The 22,175-nt window shown below is 34.1% G+C and overlaps 1 protein-coding gene across 6 annotated transcripts in view; it reads right to left on the bottom strand.

Annotated features, from left to right (window-relative positions):
* Positions 1-22,175, bottom strand: part of LOC143212159 (uncharacterized) — a 119,557-nt gene that overhangs the window by 84,465 nt on the left and 12,917 nt on the right. For all 6 annotated transcript variants that reach the window (XM_076430608.1, XM_076430609.1, XM_076430611.1 and 3 more), the window contains 10 exons: positions 13,822-14,122; positions 8,031-8,211; positions 7,190-7,440; positions 6,024-6,168; positions 5,570-5,782; positions 4,954-5,136; positions 4,154-4,351; positions 3,470-3,606; positions 2,294-2,630; positions 654-938 (listed from right to left, as the gene is read on the bottom strand). In XM_076430608.1, the coding sequence (XP_076286723.1) occupies positions 654-938; positions 2,294-2,630; positions 3,470-3,606; positions 4,154-4,351; positions 4,954-5,136; positions 5,570-5,782; positions 6,024-6,168; positions 7,190-7,440; positions 8,031-8,211; positions 13,822-14,122 (2,231 nt within the window). The remainder of the gene's footprint in view (positions 1-653; positions 939-2,293; positions 2,631-3,469; positions 3,607-4,153; positions 4,352-4,953; positions 5,137-5,569; positions 5,783-6,023; positions 6,169-7,189; positions 7,441-8,030; positions 8,212-13,821; positions 14,123-22,175) is intronic.

Here is a 22,175-nt window from a genome sequence, read left to right as displayed (position 1 = left end):
TCACGAACGGTACATGGCTGAAGACTTTTTAATGGAACCTTCAATAGCAACTGCAATTTCCATTATGAACTAACAAGTCACCCTTAATAACATCATATAATAGTTTCATTTAAGATTGCAATATAAAAGAAAATTTCTATGCTTTCTCTTAGTACAGCACAATTATTAAAAATTCTATTAATAGGCTTCCGGTAGGTAAAGTGTTAACAGCCCAAGATTTTCATAAAACAAGAGTAAAGAGAAGGATCTTTAAATTAAAATATGATTATTACTAGACTGCTGATGTTATGCATTTATGGCAGCAATGAGTGGGTGCAAATTAAAACAGTGGAAAGATTACACTGATTGAAGAGTGCTAGTCTATTTTTCTCAACTTATTAAAATTATTAACGTAAGAAAACTGTTTACGTGGCTCCAGTTACTTGCAATTGGTGCAAGCAACTTCTATTTTGCATAAAGATCAGCAGTCTAATCATTACACTTGAAATGTTTTGATTAAATATTGAATTTAATACTTTCGTGAAAACTTCTGGCGTATTGTTGGATTTTTGCATAGTTGGGATCAACAATGAGTAATAAATTGATTTTTATAGAATTGATAACGTTGTAGATCGCATGTCTGTGTAATGTATAAGACATTCCATCATACTCACCTGTAACATGTTCAGACAATTGATCAGCATACATCTCGACAATTTGAAGGGCTTCCTCTTCAGTGAGGTCGGGTGTCTCGTAAAGGCTGACGGATACTTCTTTCCCGTCGAAGCTGAAGGATACTTCTCCTCGATCATCCAACGTAACAGAATGATCGGTTTGTGGTGTATCGTATAGCTGAGAAGTTCTCTCTTCGTGTATCGTTGACAGCGATAAGTTTCTAGCAAGCTCGTGACCATTTGGTGATTGAATTTCTTTTGCTTCTTTTCGAACTGGCAATTTATCTGCAAAATAATGTTTGAAGTTACTAAATAAATAAAGAAGAACCACTATTATTTGGTAAATCTTAATAGAATTTCTATTAAATTCTTCTTCAGCTATTTAAACACTATATCTCCGATTCCCGAATCATTGTCGACATATAAATTCTGATAATTTCGTACAAACAAATAGTACAACCATAAGACTGGACACGTTTCACATATTCGAGACGATAGATTAACATTTAAATAGAAACATTAACAAAAAAGTGGTATTTTTCAAGATATTGTTTATCCCTTTGCAATCGGAGCAATTTTAACTCGAAAATTATGCATTTCTACCGACCTAAAATATTTCCATTCCCTGTGATTTTTGACATTTTATGGATACAAAAATGTTTACTAAATATAAATGATAATATACAGGGTGAGTCTCGTAACGCGACAATCTCAAATAACTTGTGTTATTTGTTGTACAAAAAAAAATGTTCAAACAAATGTTGCATGGTTCCTAGTGCTGCAATCTTATTTTTGTTACTTCGATTTTTTATGCAGATATGAAGGTCACCTTCGGTTTTTTAAATAGGATGCCCAATATTTTTGATCGAACTCGGATGAAGCACAAAATTCCGCGTAAAAAAGTATTGACCTTCGTATATCATAAATCTAATAGTTAACGAGATATTATCGATATAATTTCCCATATGAATAATAGCTATTACCTGGAAGCAGATGCTCGAACTGACATCTCTCAATTTGAATAAGTACATATGGAAAATTATTTCGATAATATCTCGTTAACTATTAGATTTAATATATGCGAGGGTCAATACTTTTTTACGCAGAATTTTGTGCTCCATCCGAGTTCGATCAAAAATATTGTGCATTCTATTTAAGAAACTCAAGGTGATCTTCATATCTTGATAAAAAATTTAAGATCGTCACGTTACGAGACTCACCCTGTATAAGATAATATATGTATAAGATAAATGTTTACTAATTGATTATATACCAATGTATTTAATAATGTAAGCAATATTTTGAATAATGGTACAGCAATTTTTAGTGGCGCCTCAGAGTCACCATTCGAGTGCTTAGGATTAAACAAATTAAGATATCTAAAATCGGACTGTGCAGTAGGATTCCTTATTAAAAAATACACAACTTTGCAATTTTAACTACCCCTCTAGACCAAATTGTTTCCGAGATATTCGGCCAAATATAATTCCGACCCCAACATATTTTGACTTTGCATAAAGATCTAATAGTCTGTTCATGATTAATAGAAACTGCGATGAAAGTAATAAGTTGCCAGTCTTGATCGCTATCGTGGTATGAGAATATGATTTATTTACTGTGCAGAAAATTGTTGAAAATACCTTCGAAACCTAAAAGTGATGCGGAACTGCTGACGGATCCCATGCAATTGGAAGCCTCGCAGGTGTACGTTCCTAAACAGCACGTTCCATCTTGTCCGGAAATGATTCTGTGTATATCTCCAGGCTTCAATTCGACGCCATCTTTGTACCATTTCAGAATCGGTTGCGGTACACCGATCACTTTGCACTCTAAGTTCACTGCACCCTCTTCCGACAATATGGCGCGCAAACTTTCAAGAAACTTCGGTCTCTTGAAGTGCTTGGGAATGATTAATTTGAGGAAACAGGATGTGACACTGTGGCCGAAATCATTGGAAGCCACACACTTCCATTCTGCCTAGATGTTTGAAGGGAAATCGCAACAATTATTGATTTATATTCACAAGCTCATGCCTAATCATATGTACGTGAAGAATAATTATTGTTTCGCAGTTCAAATTCGATATCGGTTTTATTTGGATGCTAATTCACCAAAGTCATTAGTTGACAGCGGATCTTCATGCAAAATAAAAATTTTCTACTCGAATTGCAACAAACTGTATTGAAATATATTTTCTTCCTTAATATTATTTCTTTCTTAATAGTATTTTTGAATTCTTCTAATGTTTTACTGTTTTCAATTGCAGCTACTCAGTTTTGTCATAAATGCACAAAATCCGCTGCCTAGTCATTAGTAGGAGAAATAAACTGTAACTGCAATCTTTGCAAATTAAGCCAAGGATATTGAATTTTGCATAATTACAGCATTGGCACAAATGAGGAGGAAAAAGATTTAAAGTATTTAAGGATATTGATACGCAGTTTTTAACTTCTTGATATTGTAAAAGAAAGAAATTTTAATTCGACTTAAGAGCCAAGTTGTCTTGCAATTGACGCAAACAACCTTTATTTTGCATGAAGATCCAAAATCTAATTGTTACTATACAGGTAGTCATCAAAATAGAACAAATGCAAATCAATGACAAAACTAAATAGTAAACAAAATTTGTGATTTTTACCAAATTTTTAAATTGTAACGAATACATTTTTTTCATCTGTGGTCGTAGTCTTGAAAATATTTTAGAGAGTATAATTCAAATTACATTTTGGAAAAAGAACATGCAGACAGTAATAATCTAAACATTTGTTAGCTTGTTTATTTGATTGTTCTTTAATGTTCGAGGATGAAAAACTTACTTGATCGACAAATTCGAGTCTTCCTACATCGAGGTGACACGTGCCAAGATGTTCCTTGGCAACGTGGTATTTTTCGTTCTCTTCCACCAGAACGTCGTCCCTGTACCAAGAGAGGCTTGGCTCGGGCGCAACACTGGCTGTAAATTTAATTCTTTGCATACGATCCGTTGTTTGAAATTTTACAGTGATGTGGACTGTGTCGTGACCAAGCATTTCGTTGTTTGAAAGAAAATGTAAATCGTGATACAAGGAAAAGTATATAATGCAAGCTGTTTACATCACTTTCTTTTTGTAAAAGTGTCATAAATTCAAAGAGCTTCTCAAAGTTGTTACATTTATTTATGTAACATCGAATTTTTGCTAAAAAATGCTTCAAATAAACGATACTTATAATACTAATCACTAGACTGCCTGGATGTTTATGCATTTTCCAATTTTTGTAGACAAATTTTAAGAAAGAAATAAAATTTTATATTTAATGGAAACAGCCTTTGTAGATCCAAAATAGAAGTTGTACAAAATTCTGTCGAATTTTATATTCTATCCTTTTTTGAACATTTCCATAAGCCATAAATGCATAAGGATCCGCAGTCTATTTATCACGATTTTATTTGCTGTTCATTGTATTATTATCATTATTTTTCGAAAAGATACTTGAATGAAAATTGATCATGCTGAACGTACCTTGAATAGTAAATCGAAATTCTTCGTTGATTCTTGCCTCGCAGCTTCTGAGCCCCTTAACGAAAGTGGGCGGTTGATTCGTGCTGAGAAGCTGCAGACGTTCTTCTTCGTTTAATTGATTCTGAATATCTTCAATCGTTAATTCGGCTGTACTCTTTGCTTCTCCCATACAATTTCTCGCAATGCAGCAGTAGGAACCTTACACAACGGAGAAATTAATTAAATAAGGTAACAATGGATGTTCAACTTCAAAAATGCGTTCTTGTCTATAAATAAAATACAACCGGTAATTATTCTAAACAGCATTGATAAATAGTTTAACTATTATAATAATAAATAATATAATAAATAAGTTTAACTATTCAGTATAATGTTCATTGGCTTATAATATTTTGTGAAAAAGATTTTTATCTCAATATTTAACAAAGAAAGGATCCTTTTCTAATTGTTTTTATTTTTTATGAATAAAGTACCATATTCTTATATTGAGACAGATATCGACACTGACACTTACATTGACAATTACATTAGCATCAGTCAGCATTTATGCAAATAGGTAATTCGTTTAAAATAACTTTTCAAGCGGGAATTAATAAAAATTGTGTGACCTAACGTTTACAAAAAAAAAAAAATACAAACTAAATCAATTATTTTAGACTCTATTGAATTGATTATTTTACTGTAATTTATCGTATAAATGCATTTACTGTAAGTGTATGAAATCTGTGGTTGAATAATAATTCCAGCTATAATGTGCACGATTATTAAGAAAAAATTGTTTTTAAAAAATGATTAAATACCCAAAGAGTTGGTTCCAGTCAGTTGGTAAACATCTCCCGGTTTCAATTCCTGGCCGTCTTTGAACCACCTCAGCAATGGCGTCGGAAAGCCGACGACCTTGCACTCAAAGGATACTAGTCCTTCTTCTGTCAGGACAGCTTTCAAACTTTCCATGAAGCGGGGTCTCCTGTAGTTCTTTGGAACTGAACGAACGTATTTAAAAGATATTGTGTTTATGTATATCAGAAAGTTTTGAAGCATAAAATTCTGTTTCCTTTTATCTGGAAATACTTCTTGAGAAATAATGTTCAATATAATTGTTCAATATAATATAATTGTTCAAAACTGTATAGAAACTATTTCTTTAACACTGAACCTACCAGCACCGGTCAAAATGACCGGTTCCAAATTTTTATTGTACACTTCTTGAAATAATAAAAATGATCTCATAAGAAGTGATTGTGCGTATATTTTTAGTAGAGCACGTATTATTACAATAGGAACCTCACAACCTCTAAATAAAATTAATCTTGTCATTTTTATAAGGGAACATGTACCAGTTACTTCTAAAGCTCGGTAGGTTTAGTGTTAATACTTCGATATAGAAAGAAAATATATTTGAATTGCGTAGCTTACTGGACATTGCGACATAGCAAGTGGTAAACTGTTTCATATCTTCTGCGTTGGTTGCGACACATTTCCATTCGCCCTCGTCCATAGCTTCCACCGGAAACACTTCTACGCAGTATCCACCCAAACCATCTTCCATCACGTGGTATTTGTCGCTAGGCTCGATACGTCCTTCCTTGTTGTACCATGTTATTGCTTTTGGCCATGGCGGCACTTCGACTGTCGTAGATTTATGTAAACGTGTACTTGTTATTCTCATACAAATTTTCTTATTAAGTATCTTATTAAGTATTAAGTTTCATTAATAAGTATTTCCAATACTTTTTCAAATATTTTTACCCCGATCTAACTAGAATAGTTGTCATGCTTCCAATGTCTGCATAAAACTAAATTAGAGAATCATATCGCAATTTTGAATGTCAAATATTCGTTGACAAGAAATTATCTTCGCAGCACATACCCTGACAGGAAAGTCGCAGAGTTTCCCCAATTCTACAGCATTCGTCTCGCAGGGATTGTTTGAAAACAGGAAGTGGACTGGAGAGAGTCAAAGAATCTGCTGGCTTTAGAGAACCTTCTCTGCTACCTTTTCCGACTACGTGCACCTAAAATATCAATGGAACCAAGTTTTCCTTAAAGTTTTCTATGTGCAGGATACTATGATAGAAGGGTTTTTTTTTTTAAATTCAAAAGAAAATAGCGATGTTGTAACATTGAAAATTACTTCACGTTATATGACATAAACGTTAATTTAATTTAACAAGATAAAAAAATGTTCGAAACAAAATGGATCAGTCGTCTACAAAATGCTATAGAAAAAAATTCAAAGAAGAAATTTTGTTCACGAACAATGAAGGTTACCTTCATTTTTGTAAATGGCGCTATATATTTTTTAGTACCTAATATTATTGCTTATGTTAAGATGAGTTTAACAGCTTAGTGTACTATGACCTTGGTATGACCTTAACAGTGAGGTCTTAACAGTAAGGTAGCCTTGAGTTGATGATATTGGTCAAGATATTGATTTCTCGAATGAAATATCAACAATTCAAGGCTGCCTTACTGTTAAGGTCACTTCGAGGTCATAGGATACTGTTAAACTTCATTATTCATAAACAAATTTCTTCTTTGAATTCTTTCTATTGCATTTTGTAGCCAACTACAAACTAATTTTTTTTATCTGGCTACCGGAAGTGCCTGAAAAATCGTGGCGACAGTATAACGCGACAATATAATTATGATAATAATAATATATGTATACTTTATTTCAGCCTCACGGCTAAGAAATTCGACTTCGTTTACATAAACCTAATCAGTACAATTTAACCCTTTGCACTCGGAATTATTTTAACTCGAAAATTAAACATTTCTTCCGACCTATAATATTTCCATTCTCTATGATTTTTTAAATTTGATGGATATGAGATTGGTATAATACCTCATACAATACCTAAATGTTTAGTAATTGATTAGATACGGATATATTTAATAAGGTAAACAATATTTTGAATAATGGTACGACAATTTCTCGTGGCGCCTCGGAGTCACCATTCGCATGCTAAGGGTTAACCATGAATGAAATACCTTTTTTAAGCGAAAGAATTATTGACATCGAAATCAACTTACTTTCGAGGAGGAATACGCGGTTCCCATACAATTTACCGCTTCACACGTGTAAATGCCGAGGGAGGTTGAGTCATCAGGGTTGGCAGTTAGAGCGAAAACATCACCGGCCTTGATTTCTTTGTCATCTTTGAACCACCGAAGCACAGGTGTAGGTACGCCGACTACTTTGCATTCTAAGGACACTGTACCGGCCTCTGTCAGGAGAGCACGAAGTTCCTCGACGAATTCTGGCCGTTTATATGCTTTCGGGACTGTCAATTAAAGATCGTAATTAAATTTTGTATTATCGCTTTAAAACAGATAGTAAATGTTTTCAACTAATAAAGCTCATTTTTACATTTTTAGTTTGTTCTTCAAACCAGTACACTCGACTATTGCATAAACTTAAAGTAAGCTTGTGCAAATAACTAAGTCAAATTAAATATTTTCTATATTTTTAATACTTCGTAAAAATAATTCTGAAAATCCTCAAATATTCCAGCATCTCAAAGTATTAGATGATTGCATAAGTTCGTGTCCGCGCGATTTTCATAGATGTCGCAAACTGTACTGCACGGCGGAGTGTAAAAAAAGGAAAATTCATTCTCAAACACCATTCTTTTCTTATTGTAGATCAGAAAGGTGACTATTGTGTAATTGACAAGCTGTATTCTTTAAAATTTAACCATTGAATTTCATTTTCAAATCGGACACGAACTTAGGCAATCATCTGATAATTTATTTACTCGGATGAACGTCACAATCATGCATACTAAGGTTAAAGCAGGTATAAAAAACAAACTATATGTTTAATACTTTGTAAAAAGAATTATGAAAATCCTGAAACTGCATGAATCCTTACCGATCACCGTCAATCGGGATTTGCAGGAGGACCTGCCATCCCGGTTTTCTGCCATGCAGGACCAGAATCCTTCATCCTCGACTGTGACTGGGGCCACGTCGACGCAGTAGAAGTTTCCTTCGTGGACAAAAGAGAATCTCGAACCCGCGTGTACCGGTTCGGCATTTCGGTGCCAAGTGATCTGGAATCCAACAACAACCACACATTTGAAAGATTTAAATCGCGACGCCACCACTGACGTCATCGCGTTGTCAAACAGCGAACTTTTAGAGGAAAAACAATGTCGTGGGAGACTGTAGGAATTACGAAATTTTCATCCTATACAAATGTTTCAGAGTTTGCGAAATATTTTTTTAATAGCATTAAAAATAGACTGATTGTAATGAATCTGTTTTAATTGAAATCGTTAGCGAAGAAAATGAAATTGTAGTCTGACAACTATAATGCGGATTTTATGCAATTATCACAAAACTTCAATTAAAATTGTTAAACGAAGAAGTGCATCCTTATCTGCCTTCTGATTTTTACGATTGGCTTAGAAAATTTCTACTTATTTTTATCGTAGGTTTTTTTTACTTTTTAGTTCTGTTAGACGTGAAGTTGAACGCTCACAATTAAATTACAATAAAGATTACGTTCAACTTTCATTCAACTTTCGTTCAGCCAAAGCACTTCCGTTATCGTATGAAGTAGACAAACAAACCTGTTGTGTTAATAAACAATATTTTATTTTTTCAATGGCAGACCAACCAAGCTTGATTAAAAATTAAGTGATACCTTATCGATTGTGAAAACATAGTCGATGTTACTATTCGAAGCTTGCGTCCAAAGTTCAATTGCGTGACGTTTTTATGAAAGCTGACGCAAATCTAGTGTAAGTAAACTCTTCCTCTTGCACTGTTAAAGTGAGTTTCGTACTGACGGTACGCTAGTATTTTCAGCTGTTTAAACATTTATAAGTAGAAAGATAATATCTGATGAAATAGTGAAGCGAATAAAAAGGAATTCCGTAGTATTTGGAAAACAGGTGATAAACCATCATACCATGTGAAAGTAAACTGTTTAGAGGTTTTTCTTTCAAACGAGTATTATTAACAATTGTTGTAATTGATACTGTAACTCTGTATACCTTTGTAATGCTTGATTGAGAAACAAAAATCAAATGGATTGGGTTATAAAAGTGTCGTGATTTTCCAAAAAATTTCTGATCTATCCAACAACTACCACGATAAAACTTAAATTTTTAAATGCTCGCGACTTATTCATTGTTGAGGACCAAGCTTATTTTAAGTAGCTACATTGATTTAAGACATTCTATGTTAAACAAGTAAAAGTTAGCTGTGTAGTGTTAGCATTTGAATAATCCTAGCTCCTCAACCCTGATGTCAGGTACCCAGGTAGATACGTACTTTCGATGTGTCTTTAAAACTTTTTGTATATTCTTGTTGGCAAACAAAAATTGTTACAAATTTCTAGTTTTTCCGACAGTTATGAATTAATTCAAGACTGGAATTGAAAAAGGCTGTAAATGCCAAAATTAACATTATGAGGAAAATCCATGTAAAACTTGTAAGATCGTCTTGTAACCAATCTTGTAATAAATTCAAAACTTGTATCCAATCGTCAGGGAGCTTTCAGCCTAATTTTATTGCATTAACGTTGGAACTTACATCCTTCTACGCGGAAAAATCAAATTTTTGAAAAAAATGGCACTTACAGCCCCCTTTTAATTCCAGTTTTCCATTAATATTTGAGAGGTGAAGATACCGTGCTGATACTGTGGAGTTTGACGACTTTGAAGAACTTACATTCTTCTATGCGGAAAAACAAGTTTTGCTAAAATGGCACTTACAGCCCTTTTTAATTCCAGTCTTCAATTAATATTTGAGAGATGAAAATACCGTGCTGATACTGTGAAGTTTGACGACTAGGATGTTAGCGAATGTTGTAGAAAATTTAAGGTGTTGACATAAGGGTTGAACTATTAATAGGCTCGGAATGTAAACACTAATTCCTCCGGTTCCGGGTAAGGTTCGGTCGGTTTTTCTGCGTATGTGTTTTTCAATGGCTTCCCTTTGGAATATTACGCAACCCGGTCGCCGAGCATTACCAGGGAAAACGACCATTTAGAGGTTTACGAGCGGGAACACGCAGATTTAGCCGATCGGTAGGCATAGTTTCTGGCATAGTGTACGCGCGCGAGTAATAATAGTCGTAATACGACGCGTAAGATCGCGAGTAACGATCTTCGTTCTCTCGTTCGCGTCTCCTGCCATGCCGCAAGCTCGCTCTCGGGTCATGGACCTCACGGGGTCCCTTTTAGTTCACATATCTCGGTTCGCCGGACTGCCGGGACAGACAGAACCAACAGAAACCCGTGGCAATAAGTCACCGACTGATTTTGCTTCACCCTTCCGGGTTAATCACCGGATTTGGCACGGATTCCTAGTTCCCCATGCTCGGTCTATCAATTCTAGAACGTCTGGGGCCTGTTCCTCCTCTCTCGACGCCGATAACAGCTGCCGTTGATAGCACCACTGTGAATCTTAAGGAATTACACGTCTCTGAACAGTGATGGCTAGCATAGAATGCTTTTGTAATCGAAATACGTTGACAATTTCCGAATTTGGGAGACCAAGACTAAAAATTCCGGTTTTGAAGAAACATAAAATGACGTAGAAATAGTATAGACATTCTCATATTTAACGAGTAATTTGTTGTTAAAGTATGTAACATTCCATGACAAGATTAATTACAATATGCCCAGGTACTCGTCAACTAATTTATAAATGTATTTAATAGAAGGATTTTGTAATAAAAAAAATAACAGTCAAGTACAATATCTAAATACATTTCGCGTTTAAAAACAAAAATAAATTATAAGCTGATAATGTATTTGTCATTCGAATAGTTCCAGGAAAAAATACAATTTTTGCCAAATCACGTTTTGTATTTTACCAAAGTCGAAGTAGAAGACAATCAAACTCGATGTCCAGTAATAGATTTATTTCGTATTTCGCGAAATTGATACTATTGGAAATGACGTTCTCCTTGCACCACTTTCTTGAAAGCTGCATGCAAAAGTATAATAGATAGTACTCGTTTCTCGAAAACGGTTTCCATATCTGTTTATTTTTTTTTAATTATTTTGGAACCTTCTAAAAATATTTTAAGTCTATTATTGTTCGATACGTTCTAGCAGTGTTAGATTCGGCACCAAATTAAGTCACAATTTATTTACAATAACTTTTCTCGAGGAATGTCTTTTTCATTAGAATTGAATAGCTTTCAGTTTTCTATTCGAAGCAACGCAATTTTGTAATTTGACTTTAATTTCAGCCCAATATTATCCGACGATTATAATAATTATTTCAATAGTAAATAAAAACTTACAACGTTATGTTTGAAACATTGCTAGGATTATCATAAAATATTGTTATGATAATTCAGTTATTTGCTTAACAAATATTAGATGAAGGGTTCCGTAAAAATTAGGTTAGAATGCATTCATTCGAGCAGATTTTTGACATTCTCTACCAGGATGCCAGAAATTATTTTATTAATAGGATTGCCCTTAAAAATAGAAAATAGTGGAGCAATGTACGTGTACACGCGTAGACATTAATTTTGAAACATGCTCGCAAGAAATCAGACAGTATGTTGCAGGAATTGCTATTTCTTTTTATATAATTGTTATTCTCCAGTATCTATAGCTGTTTTATATTTACGTCTTGTTCCAAAACTATAACTTGAATAATTGGATAATGCTTTTCTGAAAGTATATTTGTGCATTTTGTAAACTCGTTTGGAAAAACTAAAATTTTTACGAAATAATTTCGATAATCTTTTATCAAAGCATGTAGGATTAATGAATAGAATGAAATACCTAAATACTTGAATGAGGTTTCTCCATAAATGCATAAAATTCGCAGTATGGTAAAAATTGCGAACTTAAAATTCAAGCTTATAAAAAATACATTCGAGATCCTTTCCAAATAATTGAAGTACAGATAAAAGTATTTACGTTATTATTAATTCATTCATGGATTTCTTATGAGAAAAGTGAAGAAGGATCGTCATTTATAAATATTTATGCAAAATAAAAGTTTCTTGAATTAATCGCAAGAACTAGAAGCCAGATAAAAATTTCTTTCTCTCATCAACAATTTTAATAAATCGGTGGCAATCTTTTGATATCCTTTTAATGTTTCTATTGTTTGAAATTGTAGCTACTCATTTTTGTCAAAAATACATAAAATCCGCAGTCTGCTTATTAGTATCTACTCAAGACACAAGTTAGAATGTGTTAAATGTCAAAATCTTAGTCGGTAGATCGCGATTCATTGTTAAGAAACAAAGTCGATCATACACTACATATACAGGGTGCCCCAAAAATGTTGCACTACCTTGGAAGGGGTTCCTGACGTCATTTGAAGTAACTTTTTCTTCGCAAAGATGTTCTCCGTGGCTTTGTTAAGGATTTATTAACGACAGACACTCTAATTGGTCTGTGTTTTTCGTTAATAACTGCTTAACAAAGCCGCGGGGAACTGTTTTGCAAAGGAAAAAGTTAAGTACTTCAAATGATATGCGAAATCATCCCTGTCAAGGAAGACAACATTTTTAGAACACCCCATACTCAAATTGGCCACCCCTGACACACATCAATCAGTACGGCTATCTTGGCGGTGTAATTCGTAAACACAGGCGTGAATTTTTCTATAAAATAACTAGATGTGTGCGAGTACCCGTAATTTACGAGCTGAGTCGAGCGTTTGATTTTTCCGAGCTACTTGAAATCGATGAACTGTTCGAAAAAATGCGAGCTATTTGAAAAAATCTAACGGTTCAAATATTCGGGCCCTCGTAATACTTCGATCTACTTGAAACTGAATTTTCAGCTCGAACAGATCTTTAGCTTTCGTGTTACCGTGCGTAACACACGTAGTTGACCGTGCAGAACACAGGCTGTTTGACAAGAATCGCGACTTTACTGTATTCGAATAATTGGAAAAATTTCGAGCTAAAAATTCATTTTCAAGTAAAGGGTTTTTCAATAAGGACATAACAACTTTAAGTTTAAATGAAATTTATTAGAGTTGTAGTACACATGTTACAATTATGTGTGGAATTCGATGTCGTTCATATGACTTCCACGGGCACGACGGCAGCAATCGATTCTTTGAATTCAATTTCCAACTACTCTCCCACACATGTCAGCCGAAATGTTGGTAATTTCGTGGTCAATATTGTTCCTGAGATCGTCTAACGTCGTTGGATGGTTGGTGTAAACTTTCGACTTAAGGAAACCCCACAAGAAAAAATCCAACGGCGTTAGACGATCTCAGGAACAATATTAACCACGAAATTACCAACATTTCGGCTGATATCTGTGGGGGAGTAGTTGAAAATTGGATTCAAAGAATCGATTGCTGCCGTCACGTCGTGCCCGTGGAGGTCATTATGAACGACATCGAATTCCACACATAATTGTAACATGTGTACTACAACTCTAATAAATTTCAGCCCGATGTTTCAATTTTTCTGTGTTTTATTTAAACTTAAAGTTGTTATGTCCTTATTGAAAAACCCTTTATATCGAAGTTTTATGAGGGCTCGAATATTCAAGTCGTTTGATTTTTTCAAGTAGCTCGCTTTTTTTTCAAACAGTTCGTCGATTTCAAGCAGCTCGGAAAATTCAAACGCTCGACTCGGCTCGACAGACCGAGTAATGACTCGACTCGAAATTCGAGTACTCGAATATATCGAGTTATTAGTCATTTTAAATTACCTTCGGTGTCGTTGAACTTCGAATTTCCACAAGGAACCTAGTCCTGGTGCCGACCTTGACCGCCAGATCGGTTAGTTTGCGTAGAAACGTCGGCGGATCACCTTCCTCGGTGATGGAATCCTCGATGTTCAGGTGGATCTTCTTCGAGGATCCTTTGTCCAACCCTTGGCCAACTCTTGTCGCTACCAAAGCATAGTGGCCAGCGTCTTCCTTCTGAGATTCCTTCAAGGTCAATTGGACGACATTGCCTCTCATTTGAATCCGGTATCGATCGGGTGGTATCGGTATATCACTGCGTTTCCTGTAATTAAAGGACAATCAACTTGTGCAATCTCATTATTGTTTCAATTTTTATCCACTGCTTATGTATCGAATTGTGATAATCACAACTCCATTTATCCGAACCGACACACAGTGTTGCGATCAATGCTAATTATATATTATATATGAAATAGATGCTAGTCAAATGAAGTAATGTCTAAACAGTAAGAATATTAACATTTCTCTGTCCGTAAAATACCAAAAGTCTTTTTTGTCGACAGAATTGTGTAAGCATTTTGAATTCATATTTTTTCCTACATTTTATAAGGAGATCTATAAAAGCTCTTATATCTAATTAATGTCAATCGATATTTTTAAAATACGTTTTGCACTTACTTTTCTATATTCTAAAGTAAGTATTTATAACGGAAACTAACGGCGTTTTATTATCTTAATTAATTCCGTTAATTATATATATAGGGTAAAGTGCCCAAATATGGTATAGTCCCCTATTATGGCACTACCTTATATCTTGTAAAGGAGAAATCGCACTCTAGTGAGAAAATCCTCTAACAATAGTTTACCATGTTTACTCAACAGTGTGCAGTGCATTCGCACCATTCTATAGATTTTAGTATCGATCCTCCGCCAGTTGTGTCTCCACGTGTTGAATATTTTTGTGGTTAGATTTTCGATTGTATCTTTTTCGAGGAAGGTAAGTGATTTTGAAATGTTTGAACATATTATATGTATCTGTAGTTTCACTTTATCTGTATTAATGTTTGCCGATTGTTGGTTTGGGCTGAAATCCATTTTCTCTTTGTCAGTAGCTAGTATTATCAGTCCACGTGGAGTTCCCAATATGGCACTGCCAAGGGTTCTATAAATATGGGTATAGGTATTGACATTCTTGGTGTGGGTGCCGAATATGGCACTACGTGTCATATTAGGGCCTCAAGGTGTACCATATTAAGAACTCCTTTCGCTGGTAGCTGCAAATGACACACCACAAAAAAAAATATTTTTTCCAAGCTGTGTTAATTTTTTAATAAACTTGACCCCAGAATCTTATACGGAGGAAATGCATCAACAACTGGTAATTTTTTGGTCGAAAAAGAGCATCCTAAAATAATCAAAAAATGATCAACAAAAAGTGGTTCATATTGGGGCACTTTACTCTATATGTATATTATGAAGGTTATGTATGCAATATTGAACAAGCATAAAGTAGGCAATAAACGCCAATAAACGGAAAAATTTTTGATGGTAGCATTAGAGCAGACTTTAAACTTTAAACTGTCTTTTCATGTAAATTTTAAAATGCGGATATGTGCGGAAATTAACAATGTTTATTCAACAGTACGTATGATGGCTAAATTTATTTTATTCAATGTATTACTATAAGTGTTAAATATTTGGCAATGAATCAAACGATGTGTCACGCATAAATAATCGATACCGCAAAGTATAAACGAACACGTCCCAATGGAAACCTAATTAAGGAAACAGAAGTTTCTTCCGGTGAATATTTTTAGTATCTATAGTGCTTTCAGCACGTTATGCTCACCGCTTCAGACACTCATGGTTGTATCGGAATTAGGCGCATCACGGATTATATCAGTGACTTGTGATCTTAAAATATTCACAGGCAATCTATAAATACTTTCGAAACGTATCTTGAAATGTAAAATAACAGAATAGCGCATTCAAGTGTACACTTGGCAAATTAATCATTATGATTAAATGAAAAAGCTATTATTCTTTCTTCGGGATTTTTACAATTGTATTACTTTTTGATTTTTAGTGATCATGTAGTCTGTTATGCTATTCCCAGACAGTTGCTTTGTCAGCAACTTTGTTTCCCTTAAGAACTTAATGAAGTGTTTTGTTTCGTCTTCTTTGAAATTTTGTTTTTTAATTTTATGTTTTCGGTGGTATTATTAATGGCGATGTGTATCAATCCTTTCATTCTTAACCCCTTGCCGTACCGTTTTCTTTACAGTTACAGTGATCAAAACGTCTTTATTAAAACGTCAAAAATGTCGTAGAAAAGAAAAGAAAATTTACATTTTTTGTAAGGCTACATTTATTTTAATGCTTAAATATTGATTACAATCGAATCAAATTTTAGTTCATTTGAAAAGAAAAGCGTAACATTCATATTTGTTAGACTTTGTTAAACACCTTCATCACGAGTCTGGCTCGTCAAAATACGGCAAGGGGTGAATAGATAGTTAGACAATGCGACTATATCTTGATATGTTGGCAACACTGTTCTATTTTATCAATGTATAGCAAGATGCATATTTATGACCGGCTGCTGTTCTGTGCTGCCAATTCCACTTGCTACTATGTGCCTTGGTATCAATGATTTATTAATCTGTTTTTGTTTACTGGTATTTTCATAATTAACAAACGTGATAATAGTATAACTGCATATTAACCTTCCCTCTGTATAATAGGGTGCAAATGCACCCCAGGCTGATCAAAACCTGCTTTAGAAAGATTTTCTAGCAATGCTATCCAATGCTATCCTTGATATGTTTCAAATGTTTAATGTCTTGTATACTTATCTTGTAAAAATCAATAAAATTTCACAAACACTCATGCAGACAAATTTTTTCTTTATACTTTGCTTCAAAAATGTGTGTGGTCCAATTATACCCCTGCACACGGTTAACATTAGAATAGCAGCGCACAAAGAGAAGGTAAATACCTGTTAAAATTCTAAATTTAATTTCACGAGTATCATTTATTTACTTTTATGTGTAAATAAAAAGACATTTCAGGTATACCTCTGTAATGTCCTCAGCAACAACTAGCAACAACATCACCGGTTTACTAAGCAATATCACGTAATAACAATTTGATTACTCGTTGTCAATATAAAGTTGAAGTGTGAAATGAAATGTTAGATTTTCCAAAAAAACATTCGTAACGGATTTCCTAATAGATATGCGTGGGTGAAATGTAGAGTAGTAAATAAATAAAAAGAATTGAAGAATATGGATGTACTATTTTCAACTGATTACAATTATTTATTACAGAAGGAAAGACAATTCGATCTAGCTCCTGTTTCCTGCAATCTAATAAATAAATCTAATAAAAATCTGCAATTTAATTGAGTATTACAGACACATTTAACATAACATTTGTAGATGTAATATGTGATGATATACTTATTATGTACTCACTGTATAGTTTACATAATTTTCAAAAGTGGCGTATAAGTGACAAGAAGCATCAGAGCATTTTCTTGTCAGCTCTGATAATCGAGACTGGAGGAAATAATTAAAATGTGCATTATATTCCAAAATAAATTTATTTTTTAAAATTTATTTCCCTTCATAATATGATCATATTTAAACGCATATTTGTTTATAATCGGGATCCAGTTAATCGAGGTCCTACTGTATCAAAAAATGACATTACTTCTGGGTACTCTAAATATAAGATATCGAGTACTTTAAAATCAGTATGAAAGATCGAGCGAGTACGCATTGAAAACTTAGGCGTGCTCGGGAAAGTTCAGAAGGAAAAGTGAATAGGAACACTTTCTAATGAAACGAGGGCGGTTTTGCAATCACCAAATGTCACTTTCTGGTTCTTCTCGGGGCGATGGCCGAAGTCCAATCGGACCGATGGTCATCGTCGCACCGTCTATTTGCTACTTCTTCTCTGTGGCAGACAATTAGAATGTTGTCTATTGTTGCTGGCTCATTCAGTTGTCGAAACGACCCTGTACAACGTGTGCTTCTGTTCAAGCATTGCAGTCTCGATATTTTCATGGGCGAAGGTTTCAATTTTTATTTAAAACATTTGACAATGTGAGCAAACATTTTTATTGTGGCATATCCGAGTAAACCGAATTTTATTGGGAGTTTTAGAATGTAAAAGGCTTAAAGTATTACCAATTATGATACATTTAATTTTAAAAGAATTGGAGAATCTAATTAAAAGGTATTCATAGAATAATTTTAATCTTAGAGGAATTTTAATAATACATCAATTTTAAACTTAAATTGAGGGGGATTTCAATACTTTATAGTTTTGATTTCATTAATTAAATTACTCTTATCTTCTGGATATTTTGGGGGATTCAGCACGTAACGTGTTAATTTATTTAAGAAGCGACCTGTTTCAGGGACCTAATATTTTCAATTTAAGATTACTGAGATTGTAAAGATGCAACCATAAGGAATTATTCAACAATTTTATTTTTTTACTTAATTTTAGTGCACCGTACTAACTTAATTTTAGTGCACCGTACAAACCTAGTGTTAATATCATAAATGTCAGTAACGTGAACAGATAACGTGGAATTATGTAAATATAAGTAGTGTATTAAAGAAAATAAATAGTTATATTTGTGCGATGTTAAAAAATTTTATGTGCGAAATTTTAGTACTTCAAAAATCATAGGGGAGTCAATCAGTTGACTAATACGATTGTTGTGCGTTGACTGAAATCATCGTTATTTTGTCTGAAGAGTAGAATGATCATCTATTGTCACAATTAAAGAATATTTTTAAGCTCTTCAGGAGCAAATTTCCTAAAGTAGAAAGAACAGATATTTTTTGTTTGTTGTCGTTACACGACGAATTTGTTGTTTTTATCATTAGGGGATTCTGTTGTTCTCCAAAAAATTGTAATTTTGATTTACTCAGAATAATTTTAATTTATAGTGTTCGAAATATATATGCAACCTAGAATAATAAAATTGCGTTCACTAAGGGAAGTCACACATGCGTGATAGCGGCTTTGAAAGTGTAAATGGCTTTAATTCTTCGTAGGCACGCACACATGTCTTTCCGTTGATATCAACACCTTGGTACAGAAAATGGATCGAGCTGGTCGGTGACGTAATGTCTATTTTGTCTGGTCGAGAAATAAATTTCGTGTTCCATAGTCTTGATCAATCCTCTTCCCGCTTATCTTGCAAGGTTTGCGGTCTTCAACGGAAACAAACATGAATCGACCGATTTCACGGTTTGAAAGAGCGTGATCGGAGTTTCAACGTTGCTATTAAGTAGTGGGCACTTAACACGTAGTGTCAGGGAGCCTCCATTAGACACTGTTATTGACCCTCAGCACTCGAGTTGCGACTGGGTTACCATGGGTTCGTCGACAATTCATTTGACCGACACGATTTGACCGACAGTAACTTTCGTCGACACTATGTTTTCGTCGACATTGTGAAATCGTCGACAAATAATTTGACCGACACTATGTTTTCATAGACACGGTCAAATTGGCGACGTCTGCTGCTTTCATCGACAGTCTGTGTTTAGCAACAGGTTTGATTCGTATTTGCTAATGTTGACTAATCGTTATTATCACTGTTATGTTCTACTACAAAGCATTTCTTCAAATAAACAAACTTTATTAATAGGTACACACAAATGAACAAAAATCACAATATTTCATTTAATTTCAAACATAATTGTGTAAATACATATGTATACATAATTTGAATGAACAGAACGAATGCTACGTTGTCGACGAAAACATAGTGTCGGTCAAATCATTTGTCGATGATTTCACAATGTCGAGGGAAACATAGTGTCGACGAAAGTTATTGTCGGTCAAATCGTGTCGATCAAAACCATAGACATATAGAGATAGACTGCGCCGTCTTATGGGCGAGTTGAAGCCCACAATGGCGGCGCGCGGTACAAAGAGTGAGAGAGAGAGCATTAGCCGGGGTCCATAGCGCTCTCTTTCCAATTGATGTATTTATTGATGTTTTATTTTTGTTTTTTGCCGCCATTGTGGGCTTCAGCGCTTCGTACAGGCCGCGCAGTCTATCTCTATATGTCTATGATCAAAACAGTGTCGGTCAAATGAGTTGTCGACGAACCCATGGTAACCCGTGGCGACTCGGAGTCAAAATATTCAAAATATTGTTTACATTATTAAATATTTTGGCACGTTCCGTGCCGGACCGATTTTTGGAGACTTTCTGCTCAGGCCGCGTAAGGCATATAAGCACCACACTTTCACGATTTTACGATTAAATAAACTTGCTTTATAATAATTAACTTGCTTAAATAATAAATTAAATTTTTAAGGAATTATTTTAACAAATGCACATGGTTCGTTTCTCAATGAGAATTACAATCGGTCTGAACGGAGCGTGTTAATCAATTACTATACATTTTAGTATTGTATGAGGTACTATATGAATTTCATATACATCAAATGAAAAAAAAAACATATAGGGTAAACTGTACTATTGCTGGCACTGCAGTAGTTATTGGCACTTTTGATTTAAACGGTAAATATTAAGGATTCCTAGAAACTACCCTTATAAGTAGGGAGTGTTTCATTCTAAGAAATGTAAATTTTACTAGTTGATTTTGATTTTAAGCAATTGATGTTTCATGGACATACTCTCGGAAATAAATAGTTATAGAGTTAATGTTTACGAAAGTAACGTTCTCTGCTGATCATGAGTTTGCCTAACATTTTAAAGGAATTTTAAATTAATTTTAAATGAGTACACATATAAAATTAGAAAAGAGGAAAAACATAATTTGAACAAAAGTTAACATTGAATTTTCGATTAAATTATTATTAGTTGTATCACACCTTCTTCTCTCTTCCACTTTTCACGAAATAACTTCCCAAAGCAAAAAATTGTCTCACAGTTACAGCTGCAACTTGTTGGAGCTAAATTTCCAGGGGAAATTTGAAAGCAGGGGAAAAACAGGGGCAAAATGTTGATATACCTAACCATACCAAATAAGGTACAACATTCCTATTCTAGTCTAGTTTAATACAAAAAATATCGAATATTATTTTATGTAATAGTGTAATGGTGAATTGTGACTTAGGGAAATAAATAGGGAAATAAAATATTAAAGTTTTTTTTTTAGTAGGAACCGATAAATGTCTGTATTACAAAATTCTTAATTGGCAACAAAATATTCGCTTAAAAACAGAATTGAATTTCACTATTGTTTATTTAACAAATGAAATCAGATATAAGTCTGTATCGTTTTCAGTCCAATTCAATCAAGTATTAGCTTACGAAAAGAGAGATCTAGTTTTATCATAAATCTTGACTTGTCTTGTTCTTGACTGTGCGTCGCGTCATCGCGTTGTCGCGTCGGTGTGTTCACAATGAACTTGTACGAAGCGCGCACGATTGCACCGCTGATCTTTCGCTGCGGCATTTCTAGATCGTTGCTAGATATCTCAATGATCCGAACGATCGACGGCCTTCGAAAAATCCGATCATACGCGCGTTCACGCAATCCGGCCGGCACCAGACGGCAGATTCTTTCCCTCGGGTCGTCCGTCGCGGTAAAAAGGGTGACGAAAATAGGGCAGTAGAGCAATGCCAAGAGTTTGTGGCGCTCTAGATCATTTGTTTGTCTGAATCAAGTTGGACCCGCGTAGATCATTATTATTTAAACGGCCGCTAAACCTTCCTATAAGTATTAACAATTATTTAGAAACCGGAGCGAAAGAATTATTTCGGTAACACGTGGAGTGGAGCAGGCTTCGAGTCGTTAAAGAAAACACATCTATAAATACTTAATACCGTCGTCAGAAATGGCGTAATTATCCGAATCGAAATAGAAAGCACATTGTCGATTAGATAGATACGAAATAATTCGGTTTTTGTGATAAAAGATTAAAATGTTTGATGATTCAGTTCTCTATACGTTCGATGATTTTTATAGTGTTTCATTCATGTTCGTTCATTCATTATTATACTTTCTAAAAAGTATTTACAACATACTTTGTTATAAAGAGCAATTTCCACCATACTTCGTTAAATTTCTCTATATTTTTATGTGTTTAGTATATTGTATTTTTATGGTTTATGTATGCAGTATATTTTTATGCAGTCTGTAGTATATTTTACTATTCAGTTATATTTTTATGCAGGTATTCTTCATATCGTTATAATTATTTCGTGATAATAAACGCTATAAAGAAGTGCTTCTAAATCAAAAACAGAGTATAAAATATTTACATGCAAAGTTTCGCTTCCAATGTAAGAGACAGCTTGCAAAGATGCATTATTACAGTCTGGATCATTAACGATTTAGAACGCTACACATCTCATCCGAAAGCCGACA

This window comes from Lasioglossum baleicum, chromosome 9 (genome assembly GCF_051020765.1).
Source record: "Lasioglossum baleicum chromosome 9, iyLasBale1, whole genome shotgun sequence".
Taxonomy (NCBI): Eukaryota; Metazoa; Arthropoda; class Insecta; order Hymenoptera; family Halictidae; genus Lasioglossum; species Lasioglossum baleicum.
This window is presented reverse-complemented; position numbering and strand designations above follow the sequence as displayed.